General features: G+C 39.4%; 3 protein-coding genes across 3 annotated transcripts in view; 1 reads left to right on the forward strand and 2 right to left on the reverse strand.

Moving 5' to 3' along the window:
- The window catches only part of LOC124179618 (rhotekin-like), a 73,062-nt gene extending 72,475 nt beyond the window's left edge, over positions 1-587 (reverse strand). Inside the window, exon 1 of the mRNA XM_046564203.1 lies at positions 441-587. Within this exon, the coding sequence (XP_046420159.1) occupies positions 441-587 (147 nt within the window). The remainder of the gene's footprint in view (positions 1-440) is intronic.
- A 4,631-nt stretch (positions 588-5,218) lies between these two features.
- LOC124179706 (pupal cuticle protein C1B-like) lies at positions 5,219-6,696 on the forward strand. Its single transcript, XM_046564381.1, has 2 exons — positions 5,219-5,375; positions 5,848-6,696. Exons 1-2 carry the CDS (start codon positions 5,364-5,366, stop codon positions 6,532-6,534), a joined length of 699 nt encoding a protein of 232 aa, XP_046420337.1. The 5' UTR covers positions 5,219-5,363; the 3' UTR covers positions 6,535-6,696.
- A 471-nt stretch (positions 6,697-7,167) lies between these two features.
- LOC124179705 lies at positions 7,168-8,732 on the reverse strand. Its single transcript, XM_046564380.1, has 2 exons — positions 8,650-8,732; positions 7,168-8,213 (listed from the first exon to the last, which is right to left on the reverse strand). Exons 1-2 carry the CDS (start codon positions 8,659-8,661, stop codon positions 7,476-7,478), a joined length of 750 nt encoding a protein of 249 aa, XP_046420336.1. The 5' UTR covers positions 8,662-8,732; the 3' UTR covers positions 7,168-7,475.
- Between the last annotated feature and the right edge of the window lie 5,370 nt (positions 8,733-14,102).

Here is a 14,102-nt window from a genome sequence, read left to right on the forward strand (position 1 = left end):
ATCAAACCTCCGTTACACCCTCCCGCATATCGTAACGTGCCAAGTATCACGGATGCCCCTCTACATATTTCCGTAGAACAAATACATATCTATTATCCAAGTGAACAGACTTTGTTGCATAAAAGGAATATCATGGTACCTAGATGCGGCGTAACTGCAGCAGATTTACGGATGCACCAACTAATCGTAAAACGAATTGAAAAGCTATGTAGCTTTGTAACAATTCAAATATAATTAATTGGACGTAAAAATGCAAAAGAGAAACAAGTGATCAGACAAATATCACACGAATCACGGTAATGCATCAAGTAATCCTATGACCTTCACGAAAAAATACCCCAAAGCCGTCCGTCGAGCCGATAGTTCGTTGCTCTTCCGTCACCGACGATCGGGGTAGACGCGGACAATTGTAGACAAATTTAACTCGAACGTTGACTTACCGCCTGACTTTTTGCACTCCTCAGTGTGTCACGCCTTCGCACTTTGCACTGGTAATCACTCAGCCCTCGGAGATAGTTATTCTCCTTGTCGTAAGCACTTATAATCGGCTTACGCGAAGCGTTTACAACTTTCTTACGCGGCGCCATGTTGGGGTGTTTGTTTCGTACTTGGACCATAATTCCTGGCAGCGCACGCCGCACTACCTATCCTGTAAAATTATGGCGGTTGGGCCCGAGAAGCCAAACAAAGACAGATAGCGGAAAGGCCCTTGGAGCGACAGAGAGCAGGGAACCCGTAAGAGGATGCTGTAGTCAGTCCTTACCGACCGCGCCGATTGTCACTTATTCGGACTATTACCCAAGCCTATACGATCACTGATGTGAAAATTCCATAGTAGTGCAACAATACCGAATGCAAATACCAACATAAAAAATAATAAAAATTGTGTTTTATGCGACAAATATTGCCAAGAGATGTATTCCTGTTCCGATTGAATGATTATGTGCTGTCCCAGAGTAAAATATAGTCTACGGATTTCGATCGCGACGGATAAGACGTGGTGTGCTGGATCTCCGCTCTGATCTCCGTCTGCTATAAGTAATCTGCAAATAGGATCTTTGGTAATCTATTTTGTATTTAACCTGCAGGCGTTTTGTCCGTCGGCAAAACAGGCTGCCTATTATTTAAAGTTCCGTAAACCTTCGAATGGTCGATTTATTGACTCTCGATCAAATATCGTGGTTGCACCTTTACCGATCGTGTGATCTCTGTATTGAAATCATTCTTTTAAACAGCACTATCCAAATCAGAAAGTCTACTGAAGATTGGAAAAGTAATAACGAGTAAAAGGAAATATCGCAGCACCCTTTTTTATGTTCGTACTATATGAAAAGTAGACTACGATTCTTCTTCTTTCTCTTTTTGGCTACATCTCATGAGGTCAAGTGCCAGAAACTGTGATTTTTATGTAAGAAATGTATACAATGAAAGAATATAGGAAGGTATCTAGACGGACCTAACGGCCATTATTACGAGTGATGTCATTTCCTGCGTGGGATATTACATATTCGAATAGATTCCACACCCTACCGAATTCATTGGCTCTGAATTTTATATACCATCGAAGCGAGGGTGCAACTAGTACTATGTTCAAAATAAGTATGACAAAACTAGGCCCCGGTTAGATCAACAAAGTATGACATTGAATCGATGCAAATTTTTTATTGGCTACATTTATGTACTTATTTTATTTGAAGTACATACCTGTAATAGTAACGACGTTTAAATCGATAAAAAGAACAATTTCACATCACAACCCCGATGTAGAGGTCCTTAATTGTTCGTAGTTCGGTTTAGACAGTTCCTGAAATTAGTTTAATTCTCATTTCTCAAAGCGTTTTGCAATACACCCCGAGGAGATGGGCGCGGTTCTACGTGGTAATTTATACAAACGTAGGGAGAAGAGATGTCTAAAATTTTACTTTCACTCTCACCGATAAGCCAACCGGCAGGCACAGCGAATGGGCCTCGGTAAGCCTAACAAATATAGTACACAGCCATAAATATTCATGAAACCCGATCAATTTCGGTTCACACCAGCTGATCATGCATCACTTTTGAAATGATGCGGAATAAATAAATCATCTCGAATCCTTGATTTAAAATTAATGTCCATTCGCATTGACCATTCCCACTACTATTGTTCATTCTATTTTGTAAGGCACAATAAGCGAAAAAAAATTCCAGGCGTAAGACTAAACATACAATTGCATGTTATACGTTCAAAATGACGTCAATTTCGGAACGTAACGTATCGAGATACCTACTGTCAGATTTCGCTGCAGAGTGACGGCATTCAAATGACATATAATACAGATCGGTCGGTCCTCCATTTCGCAACTTTACCTAACCGATCTCGTTAAGAGCGGAGTTCTGTTCTCATCAATCTTGATTCACCCGACATTCGCCCTTGGAACACAGGATAATTCGACCATAGCACTTGTCCATAAGGTTTTATGAAAATAGTGTTTCTCTTGCAAGAGGATAGAATAATACTCAACGGTGATCGGTAAATTGCACCAATACATTATGCCACTGATCTGCCAAAGGACATTCCGTGAATTTTTAACATTCTCTCACCAAGAGTGTGGAGTGGCTTTACTTTCGACAAGTTTGATTCATTCACAAGCACAGACATCTACCATTGAATGAATCCTCTTCACTTTCATTCATAAAGGATTCGCCCTCCGCTTGAGGCTTACGCACCTACGAGCGGTTTTCTGGTAAATGATTAGATGCAACTATATTTCATCAGATTCTTGATCAAAGCCAATATTCGAATTCTGTTATCATTTTCTAGTTTCCCTAGATGTTCATTTTCTTTTCCCCTCCCCATTTCGTTTGTTTTTGGACAGGATATGAACCGTGTAAATAAAACTGCACATAATGGGTGACCATTTATTCGTTGTACCGTTTGACATATTACGTCACCCGTGAGAACGTCGGTATTATTCCCTACCCTGTGCGCCCGTCAGGATGAAATGTCAGTTACAAGTCACTGCCCTATTTTACTTACACACATGTGATATTACGTATGTAAACGAACGAGTCCAAAAGTTACGGGCGGCGGACTCGACGGGTGTTACGTAAATGTAACTTATCAATGTATGTATGTACACATATAATATAGAATAAATGTCTTTTTGATCGTAGTTACGTTCCTATAATACAACCGACTATTAACAAACCAGCTGGTGTTGGTTCGCGAACACTAAGGAAGCGAATACAAAAATTTTATTGATCTTCGGGGATGATTGATTAATATTTTTAGCATACAATTAAATGATTGATTGACTAATTCCGAGTGCACGGCGTACCTATATCGTTTTATCTTGGGTAAGTTGTCAAAAATAAAACTTATCAATAGACTCTGTACAGTCGCCCACCAAATACCTATGGTAAAAAACAATACAGATTCATAAGAAAAAGCGCGAAACCATCGAAAAGTCTTTGTTAAATGTATGATTCATTTTTTTCTACCGATAATATCTTGAAAATCAGAAAGTACATACATATAAATTGAATCGTATGCATGATGAATTTTCCTTCCGTGGTCGCTCTTCCCAATAACGAATAAGAGATTGCGGTGCATTTATGCGATATTCATAAAATTGACGTGGGGAACAAAATATCCAAAACAAGCTTCAACGATCAAAGTTGATTCTGTTGATAAATCGGAGTCAACGCGAAGAAGGATCTGGAGGTTTTTAATTTGAAAGTTACATTTCCAGTTACGACACAGCTGCGCGTATCACTTGCAGCTCATTGTATTTACAATGTATTTGTCATTGTACATTACAGGGTAGAGTAAGATTCGTATCTTTAATTGGGTATCTGTTGTCTTTAAATTTTTACCGTCCGATGAAAGATACAATACATGCCGTCCCCGACGTTTATTGTCACCCCGCGGTGTCTGCTGCAACGCAATTTCGTAACATGCATCTCGTAATATCTTATCTCAAGTCTGACAAACTGCAACTGATCGTTCGTGGCCTAATTTCTACGCATTGCTTATAACGAACAGCCACTGTATAGGGCGTGTACTTTCTCGTGGTCCTGAGGATAATGTTACAATTTCTTTGATCTTGACTTGTCACAAGTAGAAATTGATATTACGTCCCGAAGATATTGGCCAGTTTCAATTAATCATATTGACATGACTCCAGATGATCCTTAATTAGAAAACACATGTGATTGGTATCCGGTAAAAATGTACAAGCAGAACCAATTTCACCAGGCAGAACCTACCAACCTACCTGCCTACCTATAATCTATACCTACCGCCACCAACTGCACTTTGACTCTGAATTTACTAATTGTAAGCTGTTATAAGACCTCGGGAACCGCCAAAGAGTGGACAATAGCCTGAGGCTGGGGCCATTCCAGTTGACGTTGCGCAATAACCATGCGTAGTCTTGGTGTGGAAATTTTGACTTGATTTTTTCTTAAACCTAATCGCAATGAACGGCAGAAAGTTAAGTAACAACTGCCGCGTAATGTTGCTTACGTGATTACATGCGACAAACTGCTTAAAGCACCGATGATCCTCTGAAGTTCATTCGACTTTTTGTCATTAATTTTTGTATGCGCAGCCAGAGACTTTTATACACCCATTTGAGATGTAATACTGGGGTAAAAAGTCGAAAACAACACTTTCTTATCATCTGCCTCGCCGCAGGGTTCTGTGCTAAGGCTTGGTTAGCCCACGTGTGATAGATTGTTAGATGAAAGTGACGATTAACAAATTAATTAACTTCCCTCGTCATTGTCTCAACGACGCTTTGCAACTCGCACGACAACGTGTACAATCTCTGTATTGCCATGATATAACAATGTTACGACGTGTATGTACGTGCCTATCTTATATATTCTTTGCATCCAAAGATATGTAGCAGGCTGATCGCAGCAGATTTCCGAACGGTCTGTACAATTAGCGCAGAGATATTAATGATGCCGATTACATTTATGATTGAAGCAATTTCGTTACTCGAATTGCGAACTTCTTGTGCCGGCAACGATAAAATAGCTCACATTATAATTACGCGTTGACAGTAATTAGAATTTAGAAAGTTATCATTCATTTTGTTTTCAATCTCACTTACGCATACAGGCACGATATATTGGCCAATTTATACGGTCCAGACCTTGTTTTGATATTTGCCGTCGTGCTGCTACATGTAAGAAAAAGAGGGGAACTCGAAGGAAGATAGGACGAGGGCGCGGGAGAGGGAAGAGAAGAAAGCTTGGCCGGATATAAAAGCACACTCAATGGAACCAGCCACCAGTTGATCTATCTACTCTAATTCTTTCTCTTCTATATCTACCTTCGCTCCGTGTATAGTGTTACCTTCCATCGTTCAGCAATGGCACTAAAGGTAAAGGAAAAAGATCATACATAATCCACCTATCCGGGAAAACGGCTTTATAGTGAGAATTTGTCATCCGTTCTTATCTGGTTTTTTGATTCTTCAGAACGCATAACCATTGTTACGAGGACACCATGAACATTCCTCGTAAAACTGTCATTCTTAAAACCTGCTTTTGCGTCTTACTTTAGATTTTTTACACAAAAAAAAATTTGTGCAATTTCTTTGCTACCTTCGACATTTTTACGAATATGCTTCGATTTTAAAATGCAGCGTAAGTGGACTGAATAATTTAAAAATGGATTTCGCACATGTATCGGGAGTGACGATTCGTTATATTTTCGCGATGACTTTGCAAAACTCTGACTGATTTCACTCATACCTATATTTCTTTGCACTCGTTGTGAATACGCCTACCACTTTCATCCTGCGTACGTCGATACCGGCTGACTTCTGACTACTTGTGATTTTCCCGCCGTAGTACTTCTTCTTTGCCGCGTGCATCGCAGCCGTGAATGCTGGACTGGCTATAACATCCACATCCGACAACACGTACCGAAGCCACGGAAATCTTGCCCAGATCTCCACGCAGTCCAAGTCCATCGAGACTCCGTACTCCAGCTCCAGCAAGAGCGACATCCGCGTGTCTAACCCAGCCGTCTATGCCAGCCCAGCGCACTTTGGCCACTATGCGTCCGCAGCACCGAGTGTTCACCATTATTCTTCCGGCCCAGCCATCCAGCATTATTCCGCTCCAGCGGTCCAGCACTATTCTCCAGCTCCAGTAGTTGAGCACTACGCTCATGCACCAGCTGCTCACAACAGTCCCGTTTACACCTCGGCACCTGGTCCAGTCATCGCCAAGGCGGCATACCATGTCCCAGCACCAGCCATCCACTATGCTCAACCTACCCCCGTTGCTCAATCCGTGTACGCTCACGCTGAACCAGCTCATTATGCCCACGCTGAACCTGCTCACTATGCCCATGCTGCTCCAGCTCATTACGCCCATGCTGCCCCAGCTCACTATGCCCATGCTGCCCCTGCTCACTATGCCCATGGGGGCCAGGCAGCCGGGCATCAAGTCGGGGTGGCTTATTCTCCGGCGAATGCAGTCGCTCATTTGAGCTACAGCAACGCCAACGATCACGTCAACTACGCCTGGTAAAAGTATACGTAAAAGCAGATATAGAACAAGCGATGACTGATTACGTCGAGCTGAATTCTCGATGGATCCCAGCTGTGCGTAGAAACATGTTATATATTAGGTTTTGTACTCATTTTGTAGACTAGCAGTAAGAAGTTGATAATAAACTCTGAAGCCCAGTAATTGACGCTCGTTAACTTCTATTCTCATGCTGTAACCTTAGTCTTTTTATCTTTCCTACAATTCATTCTACCAACCGGGATACTCTAGGATATAACAGTATGTGTCGTTTATGCCGTTATGCCATATGGGCCATGAGATTATTACTGAATACCTTGGAATGATCTTAAGGAGCTCTTACCTCGAATGGTAAATTTGTAAATATCACATATGGACCTCACGTGACAAATGTGAAACTAATACGTACCCTCAGGTGTTCGAGAACAAGTGACTACGAAAACTTGGTGCTTATTGTGATATGTCTAGGAAGAGTTCACAGTTCATACAGTATACAGTTTCAACGTCAGCCCGAAGCTAGACATTTTCAAACTACTAAGTAAGACCATAAATAGTCTTGTCTAATTCTGGAAGACTTGCATCGTACCTTACCGGTCATAGCGATAAATACTAGTAATACAAAAATGAAAACACGGATTCACGGATTTTATTTCTTTATTGTACCATCGATTCGAGGAATGCATGGTGTACTTATGTGTACGCATCATTTTCTACGATCAACTGATTCGTAATAAGCCGAAGACAACGTGATGTTAACGTTCGACAATAATTGTCGAAATATTGCACTGACATGATATCCTCAGATCTGACAATAACTGCACTTAACTCCGTTACGAATGGGAGTACAAACGATGAATCAATCAAACTCTGGTTAATGAATCTAGTTATAAGTAGTGTATATCCTTATACGTATAATTCCACTGTGCAAGACTTCAATGTTCAGCCTACCAGGCATAAGAAATACCAACTGGGCTGGTGTAGCTCATATGCGAAACGGAGACCGCTGGGGAATATGATACTCCAAGGAGACCTGGACCACCCGCAGACGATCCGGCCTGCGAATAACGGTTCGACGAAGGGTGAGAGTAGGTGGGTGCTGCTCCGTGCGAATAGCTGGACCCTCCTTGTCCTGCATATTCTGACGTAGCGTAATGATAAACAGGTAGAGAATTATGGCTGTAAACGGCTCCCGTTGACTGGCCGTAAACGGGAGTAGGCTGAACATAAGCGGTGGTGGAATGTCCGTAAACAGGCGTCGATTGTTGGTAGGACGAGGATGCCGAGTGTTCGTATCTGTTTCCAGGGTGGTTGTTGTAGCCAGGCGTTGGTGTGTACGTTACGACCTGTTGCTCTTGGGAGCCTTGGCCGTTGTTGTAGTTGCCCGTCGAATATGATCCAGGATTTGTTACACGGACATCGGTCTTTCCTTGACTCGAGTACTGGCCGGAACTTATCTGCACCGCCTTCTCCTGGCTTGCGCTGAGCTGACCCTGCAGGTTCTCATGACCCCTCAGGATACTTTCCGTCTGGGATGTCGCCCCCTGCGAACTTCCTCCTCCGCCGGAAGGGTAATGCACTTCCTGCGTGCCGTATTGCGTCGTTGATGCACCGTAACCATGCCCCATTGGGTTATGAATATACGAACAATTAACGACAGCAAGGGCACAGGCCAGGACCACGAACTGATTGAAAAATAAAAATAATAATACGTTAGAAATGATTTGTTAACAACGCAGTTGACTGGATTTTGGGCGAAGGAATGATAGGTATAATATTTGACAGACATAGCTGCGACTGAAAAATTTTCCGCATGTGAAAAAAAAAAATTAATTAAGCTTGAAGTTTATGAACGAATTGTGCAGTACGAAGCTTGTACTCCGAGAATTTCGGACCATCTTTGAAAGCGTTTCTACGATTTTATAAATCCAAAATAACTTGATGTGTGTGAATGAAAAAATTCCGCAGCTGGTACGTCGAAATTCCTTAGACGGACTTGACGAAATATTGGAAAATAGATAGTTTACTGTATTTGATTGAATGCGTGTTCAATAATGGTATTGAAAAAGATGTTCGAGAAAATAAGTAAAAGTTATCACTGCTGTTATTATAATCTCACACCTTGAAAGCCATTTCGCTACCGTTTGTCGTGCGTTTATTACCGAACCTTTGTTTGCGAATGCTGAAGTTGGGATACGTGGCGTCTTTTATAGGCGCCTCGTCGAAATGGCAAACAATTGTTTGAGAATAATGGAGGGGTGTAATCGTGGCCTCAGGGCATATTTGCCCTACGCTCTGCCCGAGGACTCGAATTCGAGGTTCAATTACTTCGGTTATACTGTATACCGTAGATCGGCAAGGGATCCGATTTCGCACTGACCTTAGCGGCGACGATCCTCTACCCAGAGAACCAGAAACGTTAGCTAGCAAATAATCGAAATTTCACACAACCCTGCCTCTGTAGTTGCGTTCAATTACCATATTGATACGCATACTAGATTACCAGACATTTCTTATTACCAGGTATCCAATAATGAGAATCTCACGGACTGTGGTCAGACGTAGAGATGTGAGCCAAGATGTCGGTTCATCGTTATTATTACGACTACAGTTGCTGTTGTGATTATTGATATTATTTTTGACGTCTGTATTTGAATCCTGTCATCAAAGATCGGTATCCACATGCTCATTCGGTTGAAGGTATCAGATGTATGGGATAGATAATGCTTGCAACTTGAACAGCGAACAGAATACCTTCATCTGTTGCTTAATAATTAATCGATGATACTTTGAAATTGCAATACCCCTATTGTTATTCCATTTGCATGGATTATTGTTATATCAGTTCAAAGATGAGGGGATTTTATCTCGGTGTTAGTCGTTTAGTATGGGTCTCGTTTCGATACGTTTTTTACAGAAAACGGCCAGTTATCCGCAGATAAAATACGTTTTGCTTTATGTTCCACAATTGTTGTAATTCAACATTGTATTATTTTAAATTCTTGAAAAAGAATCCCTCTTCACGAAGGGCATTTGCGTTCAGTTGTTCAAGAAAAAATTAAAAAAGGTGTTTGAGCAATCGCAACCCTTAAAATCGATCTCAAACCGTTTTGCGCGTTGAACTAACCGAGAATATACTAATCCTTAGAATTTCAGTATCAAAAGTTACGGTTAGGGCATTTAAAATTATTGCTTTTCTTCATTATTATATGGATCTCACTATCCCAACTGAAGTCATCGTTTTTAAAGTAACATCTACATCTTTGGAGTGTAAATAAATGAGAAATTGGACTATTCGTAGCAAGTACATAAAATCAAAATACCTTTAAATAATTTACTCATACAGTTGTTTATTGAATATGACGTAATTATAATTGTGTTGAGTACATTAATTATACCATTATATGCCCCCCAGTTTTGGGACCATCAAGAAGTGCGAGAAGCAAAGAAAGATTAGTACACTTTTCCCTATCCCAGTAATCACTTTTGAAATTCATAACAAATCTTTATACAGAATCACGTACTGTACGTGCCTGATAAGTCTGCGTATACCCAAGGTAAAATTTTCACGTGTGAAATATCGTCGCGGTAGGTGAAATAGACTCACCTTTCATTGTCGAATTTTATTTAAAATCATTTTTAAAATGTTATCTCCAGGCTACAATGAACAAAAAAGGCAAAACAGTATTATTTTGGAAATAATGCGTCAAAGTTACGTTAAAATGAGAAAAACGTTTAATGTTCTTTTCAGTGATCGAATCCTCGATTATCTTCTCATTCGCAAGTCCATCAAGTACTTCCGGCATATCGTTCGTGAGCTTAATGCATGAAGTGACAACGCGGAAGTGAAACATCATAGATATGATAATAGCTATATGCTTGTACGCAGCGCAGAGGGAGGAACCTGGTTTCATATTCCACAGTAAGAAATATTATTCTTTAACTATGTTTACCTCGGTTCGCCTTGTTCCACGTGTCGCCAATCGTGAACATGATACTTATCGTTAGCACCCCAGCGAAAGGAACACCTTGTCGAGCGTCTCGGGTGATTGTACCGCATGTAGATATTCATACATACTGCCACGAATAAATGACGATAATAATGATAGTTCCCACTGGCATTGTCTTGATTATGATAAAGATGATAATGGAAATAAAAATTTTCAAGTTTACTGCACTACTTCTGATAGGTAGTATTTACTTTATTCGGAAAATATTGCCTCGTTGATTTCAATAAATCTAAACTATGAATATCCGGGAATAGAGCAATAAGATCACGATCTTAACGTTACTTTACTCCAGTTTGTTTAGGCTGATTTTGGTGCAGTATAATTTGTGTACGCGATATCACGTTAGTGCTGCACTTTGTTGAAGTATAAAAAAGAAATTGATATAAATAAGTATATGAACGAATGAACCGTCATGAATATGTCTTGGATAGTGACGAAACATATTCGTTTTGCCCGCAAGGCTTCAGAACAAGTAGGTAGAGCTTAGATTAGGTACTTTTTTCGATCACTGTGTAACGTACATTGATCTCTTCGATGTATGGATATCGGCATGATTCTGTAGCACTGCTTACATCAATTCAGCAAGTCATACACGTTTCATATCAATGGGGCATTGAACCGAAGTTCTCTTTTTTCTTCGTAAAGTAATAATTATACCACATTAACTTAATTAGCTTGTGATCGATTAGATAATTATGTAACTAGTTAGTATAAATAGTAACGAATTCATCATGCTCTTAAACTCTTGACGAGTATAAGACGTTGGTAGCTGTGTTGTGTCCGTAAATAATGATTAAAATAGGTAAATAAATAATGAATTAACGCAGATTGGTATCTGAGGCTGCTGTTACATGGCTTCGCGAAGATACCTCGTCGGGACTATAATTTAGGTCCAACAGCTCTTTTTTGTTTAACCAAAGGCTTAGAATGCGAACCTCGTGTCTATCTCTATAAGTTCCCCTTCCAAAACGTGGGCTCCCTTCTCCGATGAAGTGATTACCCGACAGGGTATAAAACGCTGTAAGAAGCTGTTTGCGGCATTATTTTCGTGCATCAGGCAGGTGGACGGATCTACTTCGTAATTCTGATTCAGAATAATCTTTTAAAGCACAACACTTGAAGTATTCGTTGAATCTAGAAAAAACTGACTAGTTTTCTCCAACGCAGTTGTGCCGATTTACTTTTCCCATCTCCGCAGAATCATTTGAGTAAAGAATATAAAAATGTTCAATAATTTCTGTCATTTGATTCAAGCAGTTCAGAAATACTACTACGATTGGGTCTAATTGTCTTTCCCAAGTTATAGGACGGCGCAATTTCATTTTTACTTGACAAACGGTGTAATAGATGACAGCAGACCAAACGTATCGATAGAATTATTTTAAACAAAGTATGTAACCCGAATTTGTGAACATTGACCAAAATGTTTAGCCAAGTTTTTTGTGTTTAGAGATTACTTAACAACTGATTTGAATAGCAAAAAGTGAATGTGCTCAAAACTTTGTGTCAAGGATTTAAAATTACCTATAAGTAATCTGGGTAGCTTTGCCATTATGTAAATTCATTAGTTGAATAACGAACTTTTCACCATTGAACATTCAATACGATAACCAGCTAAGATTATTGGAAACTTGTTAATCCAAACTGGCGAAAATATGGTTTCCAATGAAAAAAAACAAAACCTGTTGACCGAGGATAAATTTTTGCAAAATTCATGCTATAAGAATAACTGCGGCGCGTTCCGTTTAAAAATTGTTTAGTCTGGCGACAAGACTCGTGTTGTATTAACTCGTTTTTGTATTAACAATGAATTAAATGCACTGCGAAAATATGCAAAATTTGCAATGGGTCAGCTAGCTTCATGAATAATGGGTAAATAGCGTAATAACGAATAAATATATATAAAAAAAATTTCGGTAACATTAATTTCTCCTATTCCGTGACCTCACCTCGTGAGTTACAAGGTGAACAAGTATATACAATTACAGTACTTACAATAGAATATATATATATATCTACCAGCAGCATACGCCTCTAAAAGATCCGCAAGTTTTACGCCGCTACATCGCACATCCTATAACCAAGAGTCAATCCTATTTTACCCTGACATACTTTTATTCCCAAATATAAGATTATCAATTTTACACTCATTTTTCTTAATAAAATTATTCATATCGAAATTGTCAACACGCTGCGCTGTATCAATAACGCCACTGAATTTTGATTTCAACAGTTTTCAGGACGTATACGTTTTTCTTTGAGCTATTACAGCTGTCGAACTCTCCCCTATTTCATTGCTTCGTTTCAAGAAAATTAGTAATTTCGCAATCAGTTTACAAAGAAATTCAAAATAATCTGTCACAGGCTTTAGTTACTTGGATCAAAGTTTTATCGATAACACCACAAATTGGAACAAAAATAGGTCAAATCGGAAACGGTACGTTTTCTTCGAGAAGAAAGGGCATGCGTCGGACAACCACTAATGTCTCGTTACAGGTTTCGCATTTGCAATCATTAAAATTGGCGAAATGGTTCAGGCCGGACAAATAACAATGATGAAATATGTTCATAGCATTCTATTTCAGAATTATTCGGCGCAAAATTGTTCATTTCAGCAACCATATTTCATTTCATCTCATTCTGAAATTTTCGAGATGTACTCTAAATTGTCCATCCTCCAATTTGTTTTTAGTGCCTTTGCACGTACAGGACTCTTATTATATAAAAATAAAATATTGCGTGCGTTCTTACAAAGATTGAAATATTCTTTAAAAAAATTGCAAAGGTTTAAATATATGCCATACCTAAGTGGAGATCGAATAATCAATTTGTTCCATAATTCAGGCTTGGGACACTCTTCAGCTTGAATCAGTATAATATAGTCTTAGGAATGTAAGTGTAAATGGGTCATTCCACCAAGCATCAGTCAGTTTCGAGGGTGAAAATTGTAAGTTATCTGCAATTGAAGTATGATGTCGTATATAATATGTAGAAGAAGCTTCGTCAATATCAAATATGCTAATGAAATTGTTATAGTAAAAGGTTCGTGCCATTTCTTGATCAACACTCTTTCGTAAAACGAGCCCAATTTTTTAGGGTAAGTACCTCGGTGAACCCCCGAAGCTAAACCCCCAGTAACTGGGGTTAATCGCCATGATTTGAAGCTATACTTCCAACAATTGAGGCTTTATTCCACAGAGTTGAAGGCGATCTCTTGACTTTGAAAGTACCACAATTCTGAGGATAACACACAATTATCACTTTTACAGGATATGAAATTCTCTACAAAATCGTTCCTTGGTCAATTGATGTTATGCAGCGATAGTTTTGGAGAAAAAGCCTTCCGAAAAAATGACTTAATGTCCTGGTATATTTTCCTTACAAGAAATTGAAAGCCCTATAAAATGCGTTTTTAAATCCATGGTAGCTTGAAAATGCTCGAAGTTCTAAGGATGGAAAGAAAGTACTAATTTATTTGGTACATTATTTTAAACTTTTGAATCATTTGTTTTCTCTTCCAGTTCCGAAAAAAAATTCTCTATTTTGTTACAAGTTGGAGAAGTC

The sequence above is a fragment of the Neodiprion fabricii genome, chromosome 4 (genome assembly GCF_021155785.1).
Source record: "Neodiprion fabricii isolate iyNeoFabr1 chromosome 4, iyNeoFabr1.1, whole genome shotgun sequence".
NCBI classification, from domain to species: domain Eukaryota; kingdom Metazoa; phylum Arthropoda; class Insecta; order Hymenoptera; family Diprionidae; genus Neodiprion; species Neodiprion fabricii.